Genomic DNA, 12,927 nt, shown 5'->3' on the forward strand with positions numbered 1-12,927 from the left:
AGTCTGAACGCATTATTTCATTACAACTTAATTTATATTCATTTACTGTTGAATAGATAAGTAAAACTCGTATACCAATACAATGAAATATTTGACCACACAAAGGAAGCCCTGACACAGGTGACAACATGAGCAAGCCTTGAAGACATGCTAAGTGAGAGACGCCATGCACAAAAAGACCTCATATTGTATGATTCCATTTACATGAAATGTCCAGAAAAGGCAAAACCACAGAGACAGAAAGTAAAGGAAAATTTAGCATAAGATATAAATGGCAGCTAACAAGGTAATTAAATATCCAATCAACTGCAACTCATGAGGATTATTTTTAACTGGCATAATATTGTTAACAAGATTTCATGACTGCATTTGGACTTCAAATGTAGATTAGTACATTCCTAGGCTCTTCCTTTAATACTACTTCAGAAAAAAACTATCACAAGAAGCAACCCCCAAATCCCAATAGCTCAGATGCTCTTAATAAAGCTAAACACACACAAAATTAAGCTGTTTCCAAAAATTGACCTATTAATGTGAGAGGAAAACGAAATGTCCTCTAGTAAAAGCTTATTCATAGCCATTTAGTAGCTAAATTTTAACTAGTTTTGTTTTTGCTTAGGACCATCTGATAGAGAGGACAAGAGTGGTCGTACCCCCTAACTCCCAGTTCTGCCCTGGTTACTGTCACTTCGGGGGAACAGGTGTTATTCAGTTGCTTTGACTTTTTGATACTGCTTCATGAATGACCAAAAGACATCCCTTTGAGCCCTAGCAGAAAACCTGAATGGAACTGATCCAGTGAAACATTTCTTAGGTCACCAGTCACTCTAAGAGTCCCCATTAGTCTACCACTCATTACCCTCCTACACCCCTGCAATGACTTTTTACAAAAAGCACAAAAATCCACCAGTCCTAGAATGTACGGAAATGTTCTAGTCTCGCTCTGCCACTCCTGAGGAGGCAGGAAATCACACACCCCATCTGTGAGGGGTGAGGATTAGATGGGTGGTTTTCTAAGACCTTTTCAATGTTCTGCTTCTGAGCCTCCCCTTAACTAAGTGAACAAAGCTTCAGGCCATGACAGAGGGGTTTTTCTTGAGTTTCTGAGCACAAATAATAAAGGAAACCAAACGAAAGGCATCAGGATCTTCAACTTCTTTTAAGACTCCTGGCTTAAATTTAGGTTGGCTGGAGGAGGTGGGGGTCGTAGAAAACTTGACACAGTAAAATCTAATCACTTCATTCAAAGTGACAAGAACCCAGTGAAATAAGAGGTGAGGGGTTGGGGCTGGGCGGGAATCCAGATCCTAGGGTTCGTGGACCATCCCATTACCTTCAGTGTGAGCGGGATTCTGGTAACACAACCTTTCCTCCTCTACATAGCCACATCCTGCTCCTATGATACAGAATGTGAACTCAAGTGGGAAGGCCTAAGCACAGGCTAAGATGCCAGCTTTCATAAAATGGCAGGCTGGGGGGCTGTGTGAGAGATGAACTCAAAATAATCCTAAAGTAATCTCAACTAAACCAGTAAGCCTCCTGTTCACTGCAGGACATAAATTTGTCACTTTGGTCTTGTGACGGAGCAGGTCTTTTTAGGTGAGATCTGTGATCATCTCAAGAGATACATTCCAGATTGCTACCCCTGCAAACAGCTTAGCTGTGAATTTTAAAGCCGTATCTCTTTTTTAGCAAGACATGCCTACTGGCTACACGCTTGAGAAAAACAAACAGACTGCAGATAAGAAAGAGCAATAGTTTGTTCAACGGGTACTCATGCTTGCTTCTTACCCACATATTCTGAGAGGAAGACGACAAAGAATGGAGTGACCAGGTCATTAATTCCCTGGACATACCCACTGGCAGGGTGTCGGATGGCCCAAATAAATAGAATTCTTTCAAAGATCTAGGAAAATGAGAAAAAAAGACATGACTGTTAAATCACAGGGCTACATTCCATCCCTCCATTTACCTACCTCACCATTTATCTCAGGGCTGCAGAATTTTTTGGAACATTTTCCAATACAGGGGAAAATGAAGCCTATATTGTAAATGCAAAAATACATTTGTTGTTTTCAAGCAGGGATAGGTACTCTCGCACTTTATTTATCTTTTCAGTACCTAGTCACTGTGATATAAAATTGAGAAAAGGAAAGGTAACACAAATGGCTTAGAAAAAGGTTGCTGTGGATGTCATTAATTCACACTCTCACTTGTAGATACAGTTTCTCTACTGAGCAAAATATCAGACATGTTCTTTTTTTTTTTTTTTTAAAAGATTTATTTATTTATTTATATAAGCACTGGGTACAGTCAGAAGCGTGGGAGGGTGAGAGGATTCACCAGAGCCAGAGCGGGGAGCAGAACAGGCAGAAGGGCCAAAGTACACTGCTGAGGGGAGCAGCGGGCGGCAGGAGAGGTCTGCGCACCATGTGGGACCCTTGCCGGTGGCCGGGGATCTAACCAGCGCTGCAGAGGCTGCGGGCAGCTTCGCAACCCAGTGCTCAACTGCTGTGCCACCAGGGAGGCCCCAGACATGTTCTGATATCTTTTTTTCTAAATCTTTTTTGGCACTACAGGATTTAGAAAGGAAATATTTTCTCCACCATCCTCTCCCTTTTTCCCTGCTGAGACGGAAGGAGATCTCGATTTAGTTCTAACTCAGCCTGACGACGAACTACTGACAGAGTACAAATGCAGGAAGTCACTTCATATATCAGGATGTAATCTCGACATTTGCTGGGGATAGAAAGATAAATAAACCAAATCCTACAGACTCCTACAGCTGGGGATCTGATAACAGAGAAGTCAGCCAGGGCCTCTGTGGGAAGGTCTCTGGGTTAGGAATGTCAGTCACAAGAGGTCAGAGGCCTAGAAAGGGAAGAAAAGGAAAGATCTTTATGGCTCTGCTACAGAGTCTAGCCCTGTCCCATTCAACCACACTCCTGTCTGCTTTGATTTGGCCCTCTGTGCCCCACCCACCCCCTGCCCCATTTTCTCTAATAATACTCATTTCCTGGCTTCATCCTGGTGACCTCAATTCCTGGCCCCAACACATTCTTTACACTGCCCTTGACTGAGCTGCCTCAACTCTCCGTGAACCAGGGGCTGCATGTCCATAAAGGAGGTAGATGAGCAGAAGCTTAACAAGAATAGCAGATATTGGGCCTCCCCTGGTGGCGCAGGTGGTTGAGCGCTGCACTGTGAAGCTGTCTGCAGCCTCTGCAGTGCCAGTTTGATCCCGGTCGGTCGGTGAGGGTCCCACATGGCGCAGCAGACCTCTCCTGTTGTGCCCACTCCTCCCCTCAGCAGTGTATTTCATCAGTCTACCTGTTCTGTTCCCTGCTCTGTCTCTGGTGAATCCTCTCACCCTCCCACGCATCTGGACTGTACCCCGGTTCTTGTATAAAAAAAAATAAATAAATCTTTAAAAAGAAAAGAAAAGAAAATAGCAGATATCTTGTCAAGCGGATCCCCTACAACAGCTGTGAAAACAGCTATCTGTGACATCTGACCCCGGGGACTGAAGATGTCCTGTGCACCAGTACACAGGTAACGGCATGGGCCAGATGGAGCCAAGAGCAACATGAGTGACCTGGTGTCTGAGTGTCAGCAGTACCAGGATGCTACAGCCAAGGAGAAGGGCAAGTCTGAGCAGGAAGCTGAGGAGGAGGTGGCCTAGAGCTGCTGGTACTGGTGCAGTGTGGCAGCTGTGTGATATCTTTACGCACTCATAACCTGTCTTGGTCATTCTGTCTCCCTGTGTGCCTTTAATTCTTCTTGCCTCAACATCACATCTATGCAGAAACCACCATTAAAGCATTTTCTTAGTGTCAGAGAAAAAAAAAAAAGGAGGAGGAGGAGGATGGCAGAGATGACAGTGACTACTGTGAATGAGAGTGTGAGGAAGATTAGAGGCCTCCATAGCACATGGGCTTTGGGGCAAAGCGAAGAGGCCCTCTCAAGGGCCAGGTGCAAGGAGAAAAGTCTTCCCAGGGAGAACAACATGAGGGAAATTGTTGCATGGGTTTGCAGTTGGTTAGCTGGTGAGAAGTAGGGAACTAGACATGCAATAAAGGATGTTTTCCAGCTGGCTGACTCTGCGTTCCAGATGGCAGAGGGAGCTGAGAAACACTTCTACTGTCAACACTCCTGCTCCTACAGGCAGTGAGAGCAAAGTCCAGCCTGGAAGTAAGCTGGCCTCTCTGTCTCCCTAGACTTGCCCGCTTGCTCTCTGGGGCCATGAGGAGTGTGTGGCGCCTTCATTAGGCTCAACACACAAAGGCGGGCCCTCTTATATTCTTCTTTGTTGATACATAATCCCTTCCTCCTGAAATCATAGCTCAAGATAGACCCATCACCCACCAAGATCTCAAGGATTCCCTGCCCTCACTCTGTTTCCGCACACCTCCTGTGGGCCTGTGTCTGTCCAGACATCTCTGTTAAAAGCTCCTCCAGTCAGTCCTGAAGGACTTACTAGAGTTTCTCCTACATACTTATCAACCCCTTATGAAAACACAAATGTTTGGTGACTGGGTTTCATAAGGGATGTGCATGGAACCTAGGTGCTTGGAATCAGGAGACCTGGTATAATCCCTCTAGTAAGGATGGGACAATGCAGATGCATATGCATCAATAAGCAGAGATGCCAAAAAGGTGGAAACAGAGGAGCACCAATCCTGACTAGCAGGGGAGACCATGGAACCTTCACTGCAGAAAAGTCTGGGATACTCTTGCCTTGTAGAAAGGAGTAGCTAGCATAGTCCTTTGAAGGAATTTCCTATACCTCTTCTACTAGTGTGGGTAATTTTGACTTACTATAGCCAATTCTATCCCAAATTTGCAAAGCAAGTCATTTACTATTCAGTAAATGCCTCGTTCTCTGCTCCTTGGTTGGCATTTTATTCTGTTTAAGGTGACTACAGTCTGCTAGACAAAATGGTGCTTCAAGAAAAATTGGAAGACTATAGGTCTGAGTTTCCCTCTTTGTATTCAGATCCAGCTCCTCAGAGAAGCTTTTTAAACAAACTACTTTCCCCATCTCCAAGTTAGGAACAAATGTGCACAAGTAAATGACATGTATCTAAACACCTCCAAATGTTCAGAATTCCTAGAATAAGGAATGAGGAAGGTTGAGCAATGGGAGGCAATGGTCGACACAAAGGGATCTTGACTGGGTTTTAGCTTCCTTTGACCTGAATCTTACAGGTAAAAAAAGGGAGTTACTCTCAAAATCTTTCTGCTATCGGAAAATCATGAGTAGAGACAGTTGTATTTAAACAGAATTATGGAAACAATCTAAAGTCAAATCAAAACTATTCTGGGCATTTTTATCACTCTTCCTCTCAGTTATAAGGATAACTGAAAGCACAATTCAAAGAGCCTTACACCCATGTCCCAGCTGCTGTGAAGTTGCAAAAGGAAACCCCTAATTTCAAGGAGTCTATAGTTAGCTTCTGCTTGAGTCAAAACTAACCTTGCAGGTGCTCACTAACTTATTAGGCCTCAAAATATCACTAATAATTTGACATCTGAAAATATACCCTAAATAATTTAAAACAGGGACTCAAACAACTATTTGCACACCCATGTTCACCGCAGAATTATTCATACTACCTCAAAGAGAGAAGGAACCCAAGTTTTCATCAATAGATGAATGAATGGGTCAACAAGACATATTCTATACAAAAATGGAAGTTTATTCTGTCTTAAAAAGGAAGCAAATTCTGACACATGCTACAACATGGATAAATCTTGAAGATGTCATATTAGGTGAAACGAATCATTCACGAAAGGACAAATATCATACGATCTCACTTATTTGGAATAGTCAAATTCATAAAGACAGAAAGCTGAATGGTAGTTGCTGGGGAGAGTTATTTAGTGGGGACAGAGTTTCAGTTTGGGGAAGATGAAAAGAAGTGTTAGAGACGGAAGATGGTGATGGTCATACAACAATGTGAATGTACTTAATGCCACTCAACTAAATGGCTAAAATGGTAAATTTTTAGTTATGTATATTTATTACGACAAAAAACCAAAAATCACTATTCCCAGCGAGTAGTTAAATAGAGCAAACACAAGACTAGGAATTCTAAGATGTGAGTTCTATCACCAGGAGCCTCAAGACTCTGGGAAAGTCCCTTAACTCTCGAAGCATTATTTGGGCCACAGCTTTGTTATGAAGATCAGATGAGAACGCACAAAAAAGTTCTCTGAAAGGACCAAAGTTCTGCAGATGGACACCAGGTGCTGTCAAGATTAGCAGTAAACCTGCCCTCGGTTGGGAGGACGAGAGCACTCATCCACGCAGAACGGGTGCCGCCGAGGGATGACGGGTGAAAGGGCCAAGAACGTTTAGTACTTCCCTCACCTCCTGTACAAGTGGCTGCTGGAACAATGGAATGAGAGGATTCGTCCTTGGAATGTCAATGTGAATCTGAAAAAGAGAAGCCATGTCCAAAAACTCAAATGCCAGTCTGTTCTTTTGAAATTATTTTCTTAAGCACTAAGAATCAAGTACTAAGAATCAAATTATTTTCTTAAGTACTAAGAATCTTAAGTAAGAGTGAGAACACAGTTTAGCTTTGGGAAGAGCTGACTGACACACCAACAAAGAGTCTAGTTCACCTACCTGTCCTCCCTCACTGTTCCATGATCAAGATAGCTTATTGAACAGTGAGGAAATCTTCTTGGATAAACTACCTACATCCAAGAGCAATAGGCTTCACATTCTAAGAGAATCGATTGTTTTTTTCCCTATTGCTCTGGAGTCTATTTTACACTGGGCTAGTATTTATTTAAAAGGTATGATCGAAATATGTACCCTCTTTTGCCTTACTCGTCAACAGTTCCCAAGAACTAGGAGAGCCCTGACAGCTGCGCAAACATGCCAGGAGAGGGAACTAGAGAAGGACCGCTGGTGAGGTCATAGCATGTAAGAAATGGGGAAGGAACCCGGGGGAGTTGGTCTTAAGAACGGGTGTGCAAGTTCTGACTTCTGTTACCCAAGAGGTCACTCTGGTTGGTTTTGGCCTCAGGACTTCCCAACCGCATTCTAACAATCCTGAGTGTTGCGTTAGCAGAGGCAGAGGCCATTTCAGTTCTTGGGGTTTGTGGTAGATAGCTGCCTGCCCACAGTCTCCTTCCTTCCCACCCCTCTCCAGGCTGCAGGACCACTATGTGCAATGGAGGCGCACTCTCTGCCAAGGCTGCTGATGGCTACAGCTCCCGCAGACATGAAGACAGACATGGATGCTAAACAGCCACTGCACTGCAGGAGGACACAATCCAGAGCAACTGGATAGTCACTCCTGAGTGAGCTCATCTCTCATCATGTGTCCCATCGCCCGTAACACCTCCCAGTCTGGTCTGCGGACAGCAGTGCTGGCATTGCCTAGAAGTGAAGGTCTCACCCCAGGTCTAATGAATCAGAGTCTGTATTTTATCATCCCCTAGCTGGCATTTTATTAAGATCCTAGGTGATTTATATGCACATTAAAGTTTAAGAAGCACTGCCCCTGATCTGGGCCAAAAAAAAAAAAAAATCTATTTAAAATCAGAGCTGCTGAAGTAGAAAGAGGGGAAGTAGTACAGGAAATAAATTTTAATTTCTAACAAGCACACCATAACCTCAAGAGTTGGAAAACTGATATCCCTATAGCACTTCTAGGAAACACACCTGAAGATTGTGACCCGTGAGGAAAACAGCAGTAGGTGATGACTATACCTGTCTGTAGGTATCCTGGTGATGTTCCTCATTCCGAGAGTCATAATACTGCTCAATGAAGCCAAAATACTCCTCTCGCTTCCGTTGCAGGGTCAGCTTCCTCCTCTCAGTGTTTGCGGGGAGATAGCCCTACAGACAGGACTACTAGTCAGATTGGGACAGGAACTAGTTGGATGAACCATTAATTTTTATTTTAGTCTGAGTAGTGGCTTGGAAACAATCAAAGGAACAGAAGGGACACTACCAAGAGGACAATGGTAAATCCCTCTTTGGTTCTGGCCACCCAGTGTTTGCCTTCTCCTCACTCAATCAGATCCACATGTGGGCAGATGAAGCGAGGCCAGTTTTCCCAGAGCTGTGTACTGCTGTGACCCCGGGCTGCACTTGGAGCTGCACTGCTGGTACGCGCAGTCCAGAGCTCCCAGAGTTGGCATGGTAGTGCAGTGAATGTGGGTCAGTGGGAGGGAACTGGACCCAAGTCAGGGCCTCTGAGGGCTGCGTGTGTGCAAGGCAACACTTCTGAGACTCAGAGGGAGACGGCTACCTCCAAGGCATGTCACAGAGGGACACCATGGATATGTGTGCTGGATTCGTTCTTCTCCACAGTAACAGTCAGAATTACCAGCTTAGAAAGCTGAATGATTTGTGACACAGCAGCTGCAGCACCGGATACGGAACTGGCAGCAGCCCCCTTCTTAGCCAGAGTTCCAGGCCAACTTTCATTCTTAGTGTGGTCTAGATCCCACTCTCAAGTCTTACATCTCCTACTCCCCTTTCATTCCCACCATATCTACTGTTACTAGCATTCAAACTTACTAGTAGTGGCAGAGGCAGTAGATTACGTGGCTGCAAGACTGGAGGTCAGGAGCAGTCAAGAGAGACCCTTCCTCTCACAGACACTTATGTAACATTCCAGAGAGAGTGCCTGGAGAGCAGGGACTGTGCTTTATTCATAGTTGTTACCCTCTCAGCACCTGGCACTGAGCCCGGTGAACAGCGGGCCCTCATAAATCCTAACCAGATGAATGAATGAATTTTACATGCTCAGGAAATCCAAGTGTTCCTATTGCAGTGGCTGACACAGTGCTCTGCACTCAGTCCTCAGAAAGCAGGACTAGTGCAGGCTTCCAAAGGAGGCCCATAGACCAACTCTTCACAGTTGTAAAGTGAGTTTTGACCATTTGATTATTCCTCATGAAAAAGGAGTGAAGCACAGGGAATGTAGGCACTTGCCCAAACGAGTGCCAGGATCACCCTGCCTCTCACTATACTTTTCCTCTTTAGTGTTGGGAAAGTAAGATCGTGACCACCGGAATAAGCCTGTGCTCATCTACATGTGTGGGAATAAATTCTCAAGAAGGTGTTCCTTTATGCACACGAAAGAGGACTGCAGTCCCACAGATCTGGCAGTCAGTGGGTCTGGAAAAATCTATAGAGTAAGACTAATGTGCCCAGACTAACCTCATCAGGAAAGAAGGACTGTGTGAGGCTCACGCTTCTCTACATAGTGGGTAGAACTCACCGACAGGAGTCTCCAGGTTACAGGTCGAACCTCCCTGGGAACCCCTGGCCAGCTACACTTCCTCAGTTCATCTGAAAACACATAACAGCTTTGTTGGATTAGCTCTTCCCACAAATGCCCTAAAAAACCTCAACCAGCACTGCCTGGGGCCTCCCACCATTCAAGTACGCGGGCCACCGCCACCATCACCATCCTCCACCATCACCACCACCACCACCTGCCACTGACAAGCACAGGGGGAGGGAAGCCCCAAACAACAGCCCTGAGCTGCACAGTGCCAAGGACACGGCTCTGCAGTAGTGATCCTGTCAGCTCAGAGATCAGCGTTAGAGAAAGACCAGTGAGTGTGGATTTCAGTAAGAATTGCCTTGAGGTTGGGCAGACCAAAGCCAGAAGAATTGCACTATGGTCTACAGGCCACAGAGTCCAGTCCCACCTAATTTGGTCCCTAATTTCTAGTAACATACTCTGACTTAATACCTGCGGTCACTGCAATGGACACCAGATCAGGAGATGCTGGAAAAGTAAAAGAAGGAAGAATAAAGAGCAACAGCTTTCAGGTCTCTGAGAATTCCGGTCACCAAGAAGTCTCAACTTGCCCAGGGCTCACAGGTACTCACCTAAGTCAGTGTTGTGGCTGGAGAGAAGCTGACGGAATTTTTCTAGGCGAGTTTTCTCCCGGACAGTCATTGGGGGTGCCCCAGAAGCATTCTGGTCAGAGATCCGGGCAACGAGGGGGATGATGGGTCGGAGAGGGAGTGACTGCTGTTTGTGAAGCGGGTTCCTCAGACAGGTATCACCTGCGATAATTTGAAAAAGAAAGAGCAGATTCTATGAGCAGCACAGGTTCTGAGAACCTAATACCTGAGTGTTGAAGGTTGGTCTCCTCCGCTTGAGCGTTGGCTGCATGCTCCGTGTGCTGCCTGAGGGTGCCCAGCTGAGGGGCGGCCAGGGCTGGAGCACAGTGCACCCCAGCTGTGCTCCCCGCATCTGCCCAGAAGGGCCAGGTCTTTACCAAACATGCCAAGGCATACAGAGACTCCAGATGCTACAGCAACTCTCAGAACTTTTTTGTTGATATCAGAGGAAAGTCAAATGTTTGCTTTCTACCCCATCTTGGACCTCTCCTTGATGCCTCGTACTGAGTTTGGGCTGTGTCTGCCTTCCTTCCCATGTCAAGGAGCACGTAGGAGATGATGACTCTCTAAAGCACTCTGCAAGAAAAGGAGGTGGCTGCTTTCCTCAAGGCCCAGGCCTTCCCTGCTGCTTCAAGGCCTGAGGGGATCAACATCTCTGGCTCCACCCATGCCTGTTCCTGGCCCAATGCGTGCCCTGCAAACCTGGTAAGAAGTCCTGGATCACTCTGGGTGGCTGCAATTCCTCTGCACTCCTCATTGCCCACCAAAACGAAGAAGCTTTTAATTCTGCTAGGTCACAGATAACCAGAACATGGATTCAAACTTAACCCTATGTGCGGTTCTAGACATTTCTAAAGCAGACAGTGGGTAGGAGAAATAAACCATATCGGATAACATTTACTGAGTGCTTACATGTATAAGGCACAATTGCTGGTCACATTTACATACGATCTCTCACTTGATTCTTACAATATATGATAGAGGAGACTGCAGCTCAGAGGTTAAATAGTTTGCAAGCAAAAGCTAAGACGCCACCTTAGGTCTATCTAACTTCGAAACCCTTAATTTGTAATTCCAAACAAAATTCACTTTAAATTCTGACTGTCCTATCATAATGGCCTATCTAAACCCAAAAAGTGGTAGTCAGAACAAGAACTAAATGGTTAATACTAACCAATCAGCACAAGTGGGTTTACAATGTGCACCTCTGTTCTCAGTTATTAACAGAGAGATAATCACAGGAGGGGAACCTCATAAACCTCCTAAAGGGTCTCCTCTGGCGTTCAAGGGCAGCTCAAGAGGGATGGGGGGAGGGAACCATCTACCCCCCACCTGTACCCTCAGTTACATTGTGGAGATGCTTTCTATCCCCGTTAGCTGTGGCCACCTGGTCAGTCAATGCTGGGGCCCAAATCAGCAGTGGCAAGTGTGGAATGATTTTAAAGGCTGTACAGTCTAATTTCATGACACAGCTTAGTCTGAAACTGCTAAAAAAAGTTCTCTTAGAGTGTGAGGCAGGACATGTTGCAGGATGAATCTTCTTCATGTTCACCTTTTACCAGTCAGCTGTTATGACTTTCACTAGAATGAAGGCACTTCCCTCTCCAGCTTAGAATAACTGGTTTCCATAAAACTCTTGAGGGCAACATTAAATACGGCAATGGATGCTTAAAAGAGTACTCTGAGAGCCCCAAACACCTGATAAGACCAACATCATCTCAACCAGTTACTGAAGCCCAGTTGGCTGAAAAGAAACAGAGGGGACATCTCATTTTGCCCCACCAAGCCTGATAGGCAGAGCACTGTGACACAGGACCCTCAGGCACACATGGCAGTGTTCCTCAGAATAGGGAAAAGAAAACCTTATGTTATTGTCTATTTCCCAGGGTTGAGGAGGCCAAACTACAGTGCCAAACATTTGTGAAACTCAGCCACTAACAACTTTAAATACAGTACTTGATATTCTTAAATCAAATCAAGCCAAAAGCAACGTGGAGCAATCAAACCACAGATTCCACCATGTTCTACCATGGGAGCAAAAAGAGAATGGTAGGCAACACTTGGGTGTCAGAAAGTGAAGCCCCAGGTCACAGAGCCAAGTATCCATCAAGGTGGGAGCAGCAAGCACAGCTATGACCAGTTAGCTTGCTGATGTCATACCTCGGGCTTGAACTTGCTTATTTTTCATCCAATGGAAGATCTGAGGGATGCCCTAAAGAAAAATTGTTTTTATTTAAAAAGCACTCTGCTGAAAAGGCTGAGGCTACACAGGGGAGCAGAATGGACTTACTGGAATTTCTGGACAGCTGGGCATCACTGCTGGACTTTATGACCTTGTAGCTGGCTGGAATGTCAGATGTTGTGGACTGGGACCGTTCTGGTTTCACTCTCAGCTTGCTGTGGTTTTCTAGGACTTGGGCTGCGGTGGCCAAAGCAACTTTTGAGTTCAGAGTTTGGAAAGAAGGTGAGGAAAAGTCCTCTTCCTCATCATCACCAATGTCCCAAGCATCACTGGTATTCCGGGCAAACTCATGAAAACTGGAGGCCTTCTTACTCTTCAGAGGAACTGCGTTGACCTTTGACCGTTCTTTAATGAAGCTTTAAGAAAGGAGACACCATTACCAAGGAATAATCTGACACATCTCACCACCTCCACTTGCTTAATGTAATGTTAACAGGGTCACAAACTACCTTATGCACAATCATTACTTTCCTAAACAAAAACACCCATGTCCATTTCCCATCTAGATGAGCCCTATGTTGAAGAGACAGATGTAAAAAGACAGCAATGCTCAGCAAACATCCCTCATGTTCCCCTGTGTTCCCCTGTACTTCCCAGCCCTCTTGCACTTAGGCAAGGCCATATGACCACTCTGGCCATGGACGAAGGAAAGTAGAGAGGTAATCACTTCCAAGCTGAAGAATAAAAGAGCAAGTGTGAACATTTTATAAGCATTCTTCTATCATGGTAATTGCTGAGGTTCCAGGTGGCACCTCCCTCAGCCTGGGTAACAGTGACTATGTGGAGCAGAGTCTGC

At 45.4% G+C, this 12,927-nt stretch overlaps 1 protein-coding gene across 5 annotated transcripts in view; it reads right to left on the reverse strand.

Annotated features, from left to right (window-relative positions):
• The window catches only part of TBC1D22B (TBC1 domain family member 22B), a gene marked incomplete at both ends in the record, with an annotated part of 66,172 nt that overhangs the window by 31,401 nt on the left and 21,844 nt on the right, over positions 1–12,927 (reverse strand). For 4 of the 5 annotated variants that reach the window (XM_084228246.1, XM_084228245.1, XM_084228243.1 and 1 more), the window contains 6 exons: positions 1,792–1,906; positions 6,374–6,439; positions 7,730–7,858; positions 9,252–9,322; positions 9,872–10,051; positions 12,180–12,487. In XM_084228246.1, coding sequence (XP_084084372.1) covers positions 1,792–1,906; positions 6,374–6,439; positions 7,730–7,858; positions 9,252–9,322; positions 9,872–10,051; positions 12,180–12,487 — 869 coding nt within the window. Of the gene's footprint in view, positions 1–1,791; positions 1,907–6,373; positions 6,440–7,729; positions 7,859–9,251; positions 9,323–9,871; positions 10,083–12,179; positions 12,488–12,927 lie in introns of all 5 variants that reach the window. The other variant, XM_084228242.1, reaches the window with a different exon arrangement.

The sequence above is a fragment of the Talpa europaea genome (genome assembly GCF_964194135.1).
Source record: "Talpa europaea genome assembly, chromosome: 2".
NCBI classification, from domain to species: domain Eukaryota; kingdom Metazoa; phylum Chordata; class Mammalia; order Eulipotyphla; family Talpidae; genus Talpa; species Talpa europaea.